This window comes from Rhinolophus hipposideros (genome assembly GCF_964194185.1).
Source record: "Rhinolophus hipposideros genome assembly, chromosome: 1".
NCBI lineage: Eukaryota > Metazoa > Chordata > Mammalia > Chiroptera > Rhinolophidae > Rhinolophus > Rhinolophus hipposideros.
The window spans coordinates 15233622-15248043 of NC_138047.1; the positions used below are offsets into that span (position 1 = coordinate 15233622).

The 14422-nt window shown below is 38.1% G+C and overlaps 1 protein-coding gene across 4 annotated transcripts in view; it reads left to right on the forward strand.

Moving 5' to 3' along the window:
* Positions 1 to 10043: 10043 nt before the first annotated feature.
* DNAJC1 (DnaJ heat shock protein family (Hsp40) member C1) overlaps positions 10044 to 14422 on the forward strand; it is a 199512-nt gene continuing 195133 nt past the window's right edge. For all 4 annotated transcript variants that reach the window (XM_081056433.1, XM_081056434.1, XM_081056431.1 and 1 more), the window contains exon 1: positions 10044 to 10568. In XM_081056433.1, the coding sequence (XP_080912559.1) occupies positions 10365 to 10568 (204 nt within the window). In that variant the 5' untranslated portion in view covers positions 10044 to 10364. The remainder of the gene's footprint in view (positions 10569 to 14422) is intronic.

Sequence of the window (14422 nt, forward strand, 5' to 3'; positions counted from 1 at the left end):
TATGGTTGCTTGGTTTTAATGATGTCACAGGTGAGAACGTTTCCTCACAAAGAAACATGTATCCCAAAGGAAGAGGTGTATGGTTGGCTCTATCATTCAGTCATAGACTCGGTTTTTTTCAGTTCCATTCAGCAATTGCCCGAAAGTTTTTGCTAAAATTTAGCTTAGTAATTTTCCATCTTCTCTCATGTCAAATAATTATTCTTGAAAACAAACTGAAAAGTGAAGGGTTGTCTATTTTTAACAAATGGGTTTTGAATTCATTGAAAATGTTCATTTGGAAGATGTAAAACAAGTTTTTAAGAATCCAGATAGAAGAGTTTTTATTAGTGACACATTATTTTTGGCAAAAGAAAAAAATTATATTCACATAATGATGAAGATATTTCCATGCTTTCTCTATAGTATGAGCTTCTTTCTCAGTCATTGTTAAAATATTGTCTTTACCTTTAAGAAAGTCTATGTGTTTTTAAATTTTTTTGGAAATTCTAGATACTATACGTTACAAGAGATCAAAAAATTTGTCCCAAGGCAAGGTGCTGTCAGCGCACACCTGTGGGAGGCTGGTTGAAGCTAATGTGGGCTGGCGCCTCGGCTGAGGTTAGTTTATAGATGAGGTGGAGAACACTTGAAGAAATGCACCAATGTGTTTGAAATAGGATATAGTATCAGAGTGAAAAGCCTCACCTTTGAACAGTTAGTGGCTGGGCAACAGATGGAGGACAAACTCAGTGAGAAAGAAGGAGCCGATTCTATTAAGTCACACTAAAACAAATTTTTTTTTTAAAAAACAAATCGATCTCACTTATATGTGGAATCTAAAGAAAATAATAAGTGAATGAACTAATCAGAAACAGTTTTGGAGACAAAGAGGAAAAACTGAGGGTTGCTAGATGGGAGGGGGGTTGGGGATAAGAGGGAAGGTGAGGTGATTAGAAAACAGTCAGTAACCACAAGATGGCCAAGGGGTTTTGAAAATTAATTTGGGGAATGTAATCAATAATGTAAAGATTTTGTAGGGTATCCGATGGACACGTGTCCCATTTGGGAGACCACGTCAGGGATGATGTAGATGCCTGATCACTGCATTGTACACCTGAAGCTGAAGCTGAACAATGATGAATGTCAACTACAAGCTTATATATATGTATATATATAGATATAGATATAGATATAGATATAGATATAGATATAGATATAGATATAGATATAGATATATATGTATGTATGTATATATGTATATGTGTGTACTTACAAGAAGTGGAATACAGCATTAGGAATAGAGACAGTGGAAATGTAATTTCTCTGTGAGATTTCCGAGGGATAATGGATGGGGGGAGGGGGATTCACACAGTGTGAGGGATATAAAAGATAAACATCTAAGTATTACTTTGTCTTGTGCACCTAATAAAACTAATAAAAAAATTTTAAAAAACAAAACAAATCGACAACTGAAGACAAAAAAACACTTTATCTCTAAATTTCCCTTTATCACCAATACAGAAGGGGATGGTGGGTCATAGAATATTCTTTAGTGTGCCTCTTCAATTAAACTTTAATGCTGACCTTTTGCAACTTCTTTTTTCTCCTTAAGTTTGCTTTCAATATTAATTTTAATATGATTTCATCTGGACAGAAATGTTCTTTAGGTGAACAAATGGTGGTATCTGGCCTAATTTAGCACCCCGTGGAGATAGCTGTGGTGCTAGGGACTGACATTGGAGACAATGACCAAGCTTGGGGTGAGCAGTAGAGAGAAGGATGAGTAGCAGATCTTGCCAGAGCATTGTAGTGTCTTCATTCTACCTCAAGCCTAATTTGAAACAGTGGCATCATTATAATTGATTCAGGGAAATGTGGTCTCAGCAGGTACTTAGGAGCAGGAAGAGGTAAAGAAAATAGGCCAAGAGGAATAAAATGTGGTTGTTTTCCTATACCACAAATACCTTGATTTGAAAACTCTCAAGTTTTGTTTCTGTTGCCAGAAGTTTTACCAAGTTACAAGTCAGAAATAATGAAATACCGTGAAACTTCAGAATACAGTACTTACACTTTAGACCAAATTTTTCACTTCTTACCAATAATTTACTATACCAATAGTTTTGTTTATTGTCTGTTAGTTATTCACAACTCTGATACTTCACCAATAAGTTCAGTGATACCAAGTTCTCAAAGAAATAATTTGTGAATTGATGTACTCATTAGTTATTAATATCATGTCACAGTTATAAAATCAACAAATGGCAAAGCATTAATCAAAACAAAAGTCACTGAACCTGATTTTAGAAGAGTTAAAGATCTGAGTGAATGAATTAATCACATTAGTTAACAAAAAAACAAAAAAAGCAGAACTGAAATACATGCTTAGAAAACCATTGGTTAAAAGACAGCATTTGCTAAAAGCCACATAAAGGGCAGAGTAGACAAAGGCTAGATTAGTGTTTCAAAAGTTCCAATTCTACTTTTCTTCCTCATGTGCAAACATATGAAAGGAAAGGGAAAAGGGAGGCTAAAAAAGCGGTAGTAAAATGAAAGGGCACCTGGTTAATGGTAACGTACAATTGTCTCTTTTATAAACATGATTCTTCTTTAAATTTAAAGGTTTAGGTTAGAATCAGTATCTCTTAATGTGAAGCTATTGAAATTCTAACAACAACAACAAAAAAACTATGTTCACACCAGGTAATTCCTTTAGGATGTTAAAAATAACCTTTGCTTGTAAAAATGGTCATTGCCCCCTGGTGGTGAAATTATTATTATTTAATTTGTTTAAAGTTCAAAGACTTTAATTATGAAGTGTTGACACTAAAAATCCTTCTAGGTGAGCAAAAATAATAGAGAATTATATACTGGAAGTGGAGAGAGATGAAGCTACGCCATAGGGTGGTAAAAGAATTTAAATTTCTCATGTCTAACCATTTAGAACTATGTTTTCCTTAATCTATCTCTGTTTCCATGTTGATCATATTGCTAATTCAGTATTTTAAGATGGTGCCTCCTTTGAATAAATTTAATAGCAGGCATTTATGAAGCATGGAATTTCCACACATAAACTAATGCCTTAGCTATGGCCTGTTGACTGGGGCGAATAAAAACTTTGTGCTGTTTTCTTTGGTGTTCCAATTTGGCATCACAAACAATATTAGGGCTCAATGGCAGAATGCCAAAACCAGACTGTTCACTCTGAAAGAATAGATGATGAAGAGATCTGTTAAAATTTTTATTTTACAGGCTAATTGGAGCCTTTATAGATGAGGAAAATACAATTGCTGTGCTAGAGCTGAACTGAGGATTCAGTAGGAGAGAATGTCCTTCGTTGGTTAAAGGAAAAAAGAGAAAAATTAATTTTCAAATTTTAGAAAGTGATTCAAGTGAGCTACTAGAAACTGTTGAAAAATTAATAATAACTTTGGAACTGTGGAAGCTTTTAGAAGAAAGAAATTTTAATGTGTCACATGGATTCTATTGTGACACATTAAAGCCTATGTATATAAAGCAGAAAACATCATTATCTGAAAATACGGAATATCAGGGTAAGACAATCATTGAATGTGAATATTTTCTGTTCCTTTTGTTCAGTGGAGTCACGTGCTTTTAATTAGGTATGTATTGTGTAATCTTATGCCAAATTTAACAGGAAAATCATGAATAACATGTTTTATGGAGTTGGAACAAAAAAATTAAACTGGCGTTTAGAACCAGTCATTATTTTGTAAAGATAGTCTTATCTCCCACCATCTTAAACAAGCGATTGGATAAATTCCTGGTGAATTGGACAATCACAGCCTAAAAATAATACGTGACTTAGACATGGAAACATGTAAGAATAGATAAGATTTATTTATGGAACCCTTAATACAATATAGATAGAGACTTCCTATAAAATAATAGTAACATTTAAATTGTAATTACCAGGCACTAATTATCTCACTGAATACATAATCACCTTATAATTTTGGTAGTAATATCCTAATTTTACAAATGAGGAAACGGAAACACGGGGGATCACCCAGCTAGTAAGTGGTAAACCAGGATTCAAATTTAATCAATCCAGCTCTAGAATCTTATACACTATGGGATTATTTGAGTAAATAGTACATTATTCAGAGAAGTAAAAACCACAGTGTCGACATGTTAGAAATATATTTATTGTTTGTAACATGAAGAACATCTTTATTTATGAGGACCTTCAAAAGGATTAAAATTCAATACTGCAATAAAAAAGGGATTATTTTCCACAGAAGTGCTTTCCCAAAATAATGTTTTTCTAACCTTTGTCAACTCAATATAAGTTTGTGAATGGTGTTTGGATAAATAAATTACTGAGTGAAGATACTATCCCATTAAAGAACAGTGATATCTTAGAACTTCCAGTCCATATAATTGAGAAACAGCCATAAAGGGGCAAAAGAGAAATTTTTAAGATTTAATAAAAGCCTCACATTTTGAAATCATAGGATGAATAGGCGACGTGAATGGTGATTTTAAGAGAGGTTTAAATTTTTGCTATAGTAGGTATTATATTCAATTCTGTTTGACATAGTGGTTAAATCTGATATTACCCCAAAGTGGGGTATAAACTAGCAGATGGCTTATTTAAACCTCTTTGAGTCCAACTGTCTATGAAATTACTGATGTTCTTTCCCATCTGAAAAGTAGTGGGCATTATGATGTTCAGGTTCATGTATAATAAGACCAAAATTCTTTTCATCAACCTCTATGTGGATGACCCATCCTATACCCTACATTCTCCCTGGCGTCCTCATTTCAATGGCATATTCTTCCAATACATCTTAGCTGCACAGTATCCTGGTCACAGTTGAACCTTGTCAACACCAGAACCTACAAACTAATGAAAAAAATTTTTAAAGTCTCTATGTATGTGCTAATATACTCCCAGATCACTTACATAATTGCCATGTTGAAAACAAGTCGGTGTCATTGAGACCTTCACTCTGGGTTTATTCCGTGGTTGTTTGTACTCCCTTATGTTAAACATTTAGCTCATTAATTTTTCTGTCTTCCTAAGACAGTTAGGGCTCCAAATGATATTTGAAGTTACCACCTTCACTACATCCTGCAAGCTTTTCTACAGTTTGACTATTATGGTTTGTTTTTTCAGAGCTTATTGCCTCTGTGGGTTTTTTGGTGTTTTTTTGTGTGTTTTTTTTTTCGTTTTTAAACAGCGTGGGTTATAATTGACAAGCCACGTAATTCACCCATTTAAAATATACAAGTAAATGTTTTTGGTATATCCAGAGCTATTCAGTGATCACCACAACCTAATTTTAGACCAAAAAGAAATTCCATATCCATTAGAAGTCAATCCCTAATCTCCCCAAACTCCAGTCCTAAGTAACCACTAACCTATTTTCTGCCTTTGTAAATTTGCCTGTTCTGAACATTTTATATAAATGGAATCATACAGTCTTTTGTAACTGACATCTTTCATTTGGCATAATGTTCTCAAGGTTCGTTCATGCTATAGTATGTATCAGTACTTCATTTTGTTTTACTGACAAATAATATCCCATTGTATGGATATGCCACATTTTGTTTATATACAGTTGATGGACATTTGGGTTGTTTTCAACTCTTTGGTTATTACCAATAATGCTGCTATAAACATTTGAGTACAAGTTTTTGTGTGGCTATATGTTTTCATTTGTGTTGTTTCATTTTCCACCTAGGAGTAGAATTTTGGGGTCATATAATAACTCTGTATTTAGTGTTTTGGGAAACTGCCAAATTGTTTTCCCAAAGGGCTGTATCATTTTGCATTCTCACCAGCAATATATGAGGGTTTCAATTTCTCCACATCTTCACTAATGCCAGTTATTGTCTTTTTGATTATAGCCATTCTAATGGGTGTAAAGTGATATCTCTTTGTAGTTTTGATTTGCATTTTCCTAATGGCTAATGATGTTGAGCATCTTTTCATGTGCTTGTTGGCTACCTGTATATCTTCTTTGAAGAAATATCTATTCAAATCCTTTGCCCATTTTAAAAAATGGTGTTGAGTTGTAAGAATTTTTTACATGTTCTGTATATAACTCTCTGATCAAGTTTATGGTTCACAGATCAAATATTTTCTCCCATTCTCTTGGTTGTTTTTTCACTTTCTTTTTTTTTTCATTTTATGAATATACCGCATTTGTGTATTGATTCATCAGTTGATAGAAATTTGGGTTTGTACATTTTAGCTATGGTGAATAGTGCTGCTATGAACTTTTGTGTACAAGTTTTTGAACATCTGTTTTCAGTTTCTTTGGGTATATATCCATGGTCATATTCTATTTCTTTTATTTTTGATTCTTTTAAAAAAAAGTTTATTGGGGTGACAATTGTTAGTAAAGTTACATAGATTTCAGGTGTACAATTCTGTAATACCTCATCTATATATCACATTGTGTGTTCACCACCCAGAGTCAGTATCTTTTCACTTTTTGACGGTATTGTGACACAAAAGTTTCAAATTTCTATGTAGTCCAACTTGTAGTTTTTCCTTTGTCACATGTTTGTGGTGTCATATCTAAGGAAGCATTGGCTAAGATTGGTCACTAAGATTTACTCCTATTTTTTATGAGAGTTTTACAGTTTTAGTGCTTACAGTTAGGTCTATGATCTATTTTGAATTACAGTTTTTTCATCTGTGGTTTTGTCTTTCATTAGTTTTGTAAACTTCTTGGCCATTATGTTGACAAATATTGTTTCTGCCTTTCTCTCTCTCACTAGAACTCATTTACACATACGCTATATTTCTATTCCTAGGACTCAGTTACACATATGCTATATTTATGCACTGTGTCCTCCTTTATGCCTTTGAGGCTCTGTTATGTCTCTCCATTTTTTTGTTTCTCAGTGCTCAGTTTTTTCAGTTTTTTTTCTCTCAGTGCATTTTTTTTGACCTGTTCTCAGATTCGCTAATCCGGTTCTGCTGTGTCCAGTCTGCTATTAAACCATCCATTAAGTTCTTGATTTCAGATGTATTTTTCAATTTGAGACTTTCCATTTATTCTTTTTTACGGATTCAATTCTCTGTTAAAATTCCGCATCTTTTTAGTCATGTTGTCCACTTTTTCTTCTATATTATAATCTGTCACTCTGTTTTAGTTAGCTTAAAGTTCTTATCTGGACCGCAATATCTGGTTTATCTGTGATTCTTCTATTATCTAGTTTTTCTTGATTATTGGTCAAATTTTCCTGCGCTTCTCATGTCTCATAATTTTTTATCATATGCCACACTTTTATGTTAAAAACTTATAGGGAATACAGCTGATGTTATTTTCCTCTAGAGATGAAAACAGACAAGTAGGGTAAGAGTCAGAGACTGAGCTGGGTTGGAACTGAGTTGCAGTTTTAGTAAAATTCAAACTATTTCTAGTTTCACTGTGTTCCTTGGTTGTGATTCCTCTGGGCTTTTGATAGAAAGCCTGAAAAGTTTCTATCTCCTCAGCCCTGGAGATTCAGTTCTGCCTTTGAGAGGTTTTAAACTCAGATCTTTAGCCACCTACTCACACAACTCCAGAAGTATTGCAAATGTTTTGAGGCGGATGACTGCCTTTGCATTTGAGGCAGGCTCCTCTTTCTAGGTAGAGTTTGTTTTGTACGCACTGGTAGAATGTGTGGCGATTTTATTCTGCCTATCAGACCCAGTCCTTCAGTCTCCTGTACCAGTCCGGAATTCAGCAAATGTCCTCTGGGAAAGGTGGCTGTATGTTTGGGGCTCCTCTACCTTTCTCATCCAATTACACAACTCCCATGACTGTTTCACCGGTTTCTCTTTTTCTGTGCAAAGTCCCTCTGCCCAGGCCAAGCTTGATCAATCTATGCCGAGAAGCAGTGAATGTCACCACAGAAGACAACAGCTGGCAATTGTCAGCTCACTTGTCCAGGCCTTGGTAAAATATTTACTCAGTTGCTTTGTCCTTTGGGGGATAATGACTGAAAATGTGAAGGTGCCAAACTAGAAGTCTAAATGTGAGTATCACTGTGGTTTTTGCAGAGACCTGGACCAGAACAAGCAAGAACGTCATTTTGGAGTAGACAAGTGTCATTGGATCCGAGCAGGATGAAGCTTCAAGAACAATACCTTATGACAGTGAGAAGCAACAGCAATACTGTACTGAACAGACTCCAGTTCTGTTTCAGCTTGACCTGAGAAAGAAAACTGATTCCTGTAGAGGGGGTAAGTCCCTGTAGTTGTTGGACAACGTAAGAGTAGAGCTCAAGAGGGAACTACTAGACCGTCTGCTAAAAGATCAGGCAAGAATCCCAGATTTGTGGCAATATGGCACCACATATAACATTTAAAATGTCATATTGCACTTAAACCAATGATCAAATTAGGAGAAAAGATGAATGTTGGGGTGTTATGAAAAACTAATGCTTACGATTATTTTATCTTATTTTGATGTTTTACTCATTGAGTAAACAGTAAGCTAATTTAGACTTGGTAAAGATGTCTTTCACTTTAAGAAAACTGATATGGTAAAAAGCAAGCTAAAGAAATGGAGTGGGGTAAATGGTAATGGTCGGTATTCACAAGCTTCAATTCAACTAATTGAAAGCTAGCCATGTGCACTGGAGATACATAGAAAACATGGTAACCCCTTGCTTTGGACTGAATGATTGTGTTCCCCCACCCCAAATTCGTGTCTTGAAACCCTAATCCCCACTGTGATAGTATTTGGAGGTGGGGCCTTTGGGAGATAATTAGGTTTAGATAAGGTCCTGATGGAGGAGCCCTCACTGTGGAATTAGTACCCATACAAGAGAAAACACAAACTCTCTCTCCCCACCACTCTCTCCCACCAGGTGAGGATACAGCAAAAAGGCCTTCTGCAGCCAGGAAGAGGCCGCTCACCGGAAATCAACTGTGCTGGTACCCTGACCTCGGACTTTCCAGCCTCCAGAACTGTGGGAAATAAATGTCTGTTGTTTAAGCCACCCAGTCTATGGTCTTTTGTTATAGCAGCCCTAGCACACTAAGATACCCCCTGCTCTTGTATCTTTGAAAGGTAAGCATCATGATGAATTTGAAATGTAATTAATTCAAGCATATATATTTTTAAGCAAGATATACTTGCATTCATTTATGACTATATAAAATATTTTTAAAACTCTGCAATAATCAGATATCTCCAGTAAGATTTACTTCCCAGATACTGTTTTTCTAACCTTTATCAAACATAATATATTCTTACTATGAGAGTGAAAGTAGCTTTATAATTCCACTACTGAGCTTAATTTAACTGTGCAGATCCAAAATGGGAAAAACAAGGTCAGATTTTCAAAACTGGGCAAGCACCATGAGCTATACAAGCATTTTTTGCTCCCTTCTATCTTCTCAACCAAGAGTACGCAGTAAGGAAGGAGAAATGTGAGAAGGCCAAGAAGAAAATAAGGTGCACCTAAGAGAAGTGATAGTGGCGGAGGAAAAAAGAGAGACTGAACAGAAGCTATGACATTGGTGGGCAAGAGAGGTTTTTAGCTTGTATGTCTTTAAAAACAGACCTGTTGAGAAAGGAAGTAGGCTAAACAGGATAAACCACACTTCTCCTAAAACTATGATTCAATCACCATTATTAATTCTACCAGGCTGCCTATTTTACGGTATACCTGTAAATCTTGATTCATAATCAAAAGTATACATTTTTTTTTCTTCGTCCGAATGCATTTCTGCTTCACCTCTCATAAAGGATACTCCAAACTACTCCCTAGATTCGCCTCTTTCAGGCCCTAGGTTCAATTCCTCCTATATCTTTGTTGATGGAAGAATGAAATGTATGAACAGAGTCCCTAATCAGTAAAATCAGTTTTAGATATGCTTTTAGTTTTAAGTATCTGGTGGAGGGTAAAAAGATAGCTGTTCCAGGTACATGCGTGATGTCCATATCTCTAAATCTGTGCAAACACATGTACAGATCTTCGGTGCTCGCCAGCCACCGAGAGGATTTTCTCGGAGGCCCAGATCTGGGGCGCCCGGCTGCCCTACTTCCGGCCCTGCCCCCTGCCTCCCGGTTGCTAGGAAACGTGATGTCACCGGAAGCGAGGCCGGGGATAGGCTAAAACGAGGGGAAGCCTCCCCCCTCTGCAACCTCGGCGCGCGGCGCTGGCTCTCCAGCTGTTTGTAGGCCTAGGGGTGAGGGTCCGCGCGGGGACGAGCCGGCGTGTGCCCGTCCGCCGGCTCCCGCCGCTGCTGCTCCGCCGCTGGGGCGGCCTCCGGGCGGACGACTCTGGTGCGGCTGCCTGTGCTCCTGAGTGCCGGGCAGTTGTTCCCACAGCCGGCGCGCGCTGCCCGCCACGTCCCCGGTCTCGGCCAACTGCACAGCGTGGCGGGTGACCTTTCCGAGCTCAGCGCGATGACGGCTCCCGGCTCCCGGCTGTCCCGGCTTCCTCGGCGCCGTGGGCTCCGGTTCGTGCCGTTCCCGCCGCCGCCGCTGCTGCTGTTGCTGCTGCTGGCGGCCGTGGGGCCGGCGCGCGGCTGGGAGAGCGGAGACCTGGAGTTGTTTGACTTGGTGGAGGAGGTGCAGCTCAACTTCTACCAGTTCCTCGGGGTGCAGCAGGTAAGCGGGGCCGTCCGCCCGCCGGAGGGCGGCGCCGCGCGGGCAGAAACGTGCGGGACGGGGCGGGAAGGAGGGGGTGGGGCGGGTGTTGCCCTGGCTTCCTCGGAGGGAGCCGGCACTGCGGCCAAGGCTTGGCTGCCCTCGTTTGACCGGTACCCCTGGTCTCCTCGTTACCCCTGGTCTCCTCGTTACCCCAGCCTCAGAAGGAATTGGCTGCCTCCCCCAGGTCCTGTCCGCCGTGCTCCCCTTCTCGAGTTGCGGGTCCCTGCCAGACTAGAAGGTGCCACCAACCTAGAGTGGTGATACCTTTTCTTTCCTTTGCTGTTCTGGGGGAGATCCTTAAACCCAGCTGTACTGGAGGAAGAAGGAAGCGTGGTGTGTGGGAAAGAGTAGTCAGTCATGTCTCTACATTTTCACCTTCACAGTTACACTTATCCTTATGCTTATTTTAGCTGCCTCCTTTCCTCTGACTTTCTGGGAAGATAGGAATGCATTTTGGTCTGCGTCTGTGTTGCAGAAGTTTTTCTTGCACTGTACTTTGGAATCTGTTTAGCCTGTTGGATAATAAGAGTTCGTACTATCAGTTTAGAAATCTGGAGGAACTTGAAGCCTCTACCGTGTTGGTCTTGGAACTCATGCAAGGAACCATTAAGTGTTCTGGGCAGTAGAGACATTTGCGGTGCTACAGGAAGAGAAGTACAACCAGCAGCGCAGGATCGTTATCTTTCTTTTCCTTTCGTTTCATTTCCTTCCCTTTTTTAGCTTGAGACTTTAACCTGTAAAGTCTGTTCGTTGATCTGTACTTCTTCTACCTTGGGAGTGGTGAGAAAAGATATCCTGTCTCTATCTGAATCCTGCTGCCAAGGAGATGTCATTTCACTGATTTAAGAATTTTTGGGGTGAAAGACTTAGAATTCCACACGATCTGATTGAGCCCTTCATAAAATGCTTCGAATAGTAATGAGGTGGAAAAAAACCCAAAGATTTACCAACAATTGTCATTCATGGCACACTTCATATGACTAGATATGAAATGTACGTTTCCCCCTATATGTGAGAACTGTTGAGCTTAACACTAAATGGAAATTTACTTTTCGGTTAAATGTAATTGAATATAAAATTGTTATTGCTGTGGCACCTTGGTTTTAAAGAATTTCATTTTTGTAAGAGTTATTAAAGTATAAGCATTTTCACTTCAAATTCTTAGGTGCACACAATTATGTACAGTCTATATTCATTATCTTTACCTGGTGCCATTTCCTGCTCATAAAGACAAATATATCATATTACAAAGTAAATTATGCAGCATGTGTAAAATTCATTAGTAAAAATAACTCTAAAGGCTTTTAAGAATGCCTTTAATATTGATAATATTTGTTACAATTTATCATGATTGATTAAATTTTGTAGCTAGTGTCTTATACATAGTTGCTGTCCAAAGATCTTGAAGGTGCTTTCCAGCTATTCATGGAAAATTAAGCCCCTTTAAGAGAATACAGAAACTTAGTAGCACTAATTTAAATTTTAGATTATGTAATCTAGTTTGCATGTGAGCTTTCACATAATTTTCGTTATAAATTTCATGCAATTTAATTTGCAGAATTAGGCAGTATGAACAACCAGGACACTTAACTATATGGGCAAAGATGGGGAAATAAAAAAGCATAGATAATTGAGAAGATTCTGTGTTGAGGTAGAATTTGAAAAGAAGCATCCAGAAAATTGTTTTAATCTATGTTTCTCTGCCCAGGTGAGTTGAAATTGGAAAGAATGGCAGAAGAAATTTTATTTTACCCAAGCAGAGAAACTGATTCAAGTTCTTTACATTACACTGAATCTTAACTTTTTTGGAAGACTTTCAGGGGACCAGAAATTTGGTAGAGAAAAATTTTTGCAGCTGTCTTAAGTCCTTAATCTGTGATTTTCAAGCTAGAGCCAACCAATCTTTTGGTGACTAGCCAGACATGAGGAACAGGAGAAAGTAGGTAGGTTACTCAAAGTGGTGACCTGGCTCTGGTGCACACATCAATTTTGTTGTTGGTCATTCAATATTCATTTGGCGCCTACTAAATTTTAAGCACTGAGAGTTGCCCAGTATATAAAACAAAACCTCTAGCCTCACAAAACTCACAGTTTAGTAGAGGGAACCAGATAGTAAGTTAAACAAATAAATATAAATGTCAGGTGGTCAAAGAAGGCCTCTGAAGAAGTAAAGGTGTGAGCCATTAGGCAGGAACTTGCTTAGTGTTTGAGGAATAGCACGGCGACCAGTGTGGCTGGGGCAGAATGAACCCGTACAGTAATAGGAGGGGAGAGCAGAGTCAGGGGTTGGGGAAGACCTGTGTTGCTTTGTAAGACATTATCAGGACTTTGGCTGTAAGTTGGGGATCTCATTGCAGGGGTGGGGTGTTGAACAGAAGAGGTGCATGATTTGACTTAAATTTCAAAACGATCACTATTGTGTTGAGGATTGTCTTGCATGTACATCATTAGTTACGTAGGTGGATAACTGGTGTAGAATATAGATCGCACCTCGGTGGTGCAAAGCTTCTGGATTTAATTGGAACATAGAGCTGCCAAGATTTTACTGTTTGCATTTGGAATATGAGATAAAAAAAAGTTGAGGCTAATTCTAATGCTTTTGGCCTGAATAACTGAATAAATACTTGTGTAATTGTAGTTGCCATTTACTAAAATGGGGAAGCCTGGAAGAGAAGCAGGTTTGGTCAGGGGAAAATCAGGAATTTGATTGGGGTCCTGCTAAATTTGAGGTGTCTATTAAACATTCAGGTGAAGCTGGCATATAGGCAGTTGGTTATCACAAGTCTGAAGTTATAAGGAGAAAGTTTTGGACTGTAGATATAAATTTGGGACTCCCTGGCACGTAGACAGATAGTTGAAGCCATAGAACTGGGTAAGCTCACCAGGGCAGTGCATGTGAAAAGAGGAAAGAGAGGTCTCGGAGATTCCAAATTTTAACTTAAGAGTCAGGCAGATGAGGAGGTACCAGCAGAGGAGATGGAGAAGGAACAGCTAGTGAAGTAGGCAAACTAAGGAAAGATGGCCTTTTTCAAGTCAAGTGAAGAAGTATTTTAAAAGAGGAAAAAGTGATCAGCTGGATTAAAGGATGATAATTCAAATAAGATGAGTTCTGAGAATTGGCTGTTAAACTTAACAGTGTGGAGGTCTTTGGCTACCTCATCAAGAGCTGTTTTAGCTGAGTGGTGAGATTGATAGTCTGGTTAGATTGGGTTCAGGAGAGAAGGAAGGGGAAGAATTGGAGACAATTAATATAAAAAATTATATTCATACCCCAGACTAGAAGCCAGAGATAATAGTGACTGAATGTGGCACCCATTTTATCCCCTGTCCCCCAGGTCTATGGTAGTTAGCTCAGTTACTCCCTAAACTCTGTAATTGGAATGAATAATCGAAGACTTGAAGAATTTAGATCAGGCCACTTTCTGACTCACGATCTTGGGCAAGTTAGTTGCCTCAAATGGTATCTTTATTTATTTACTTCATAGTTAGGCGCATAGTAGACCCTTAAATTTTTATTGAATAATAAAATATAAACATGGTAACTAAAACTAAAAAGTAATTCTCTGAAGGAGTAGTTGCTTAACAGGTTTTACTCAGTAGTTTGTTTACATTTACATGTGACCTTTTACAGGCCTCATTCAATGAAGGAATCCCTTTCCATGTAGTTTTAGATTTCATATTGGTTCTAGAAAATTTGGAAGGGATTCCAGAAGTCTTTAGGGGACAGGTATATAAAGGTGACATACGAGAAGTACAGAATATTTTTAGAATGACTTTAGTTGTTCATAGGGCATTCCAACTTGGATAGGGCA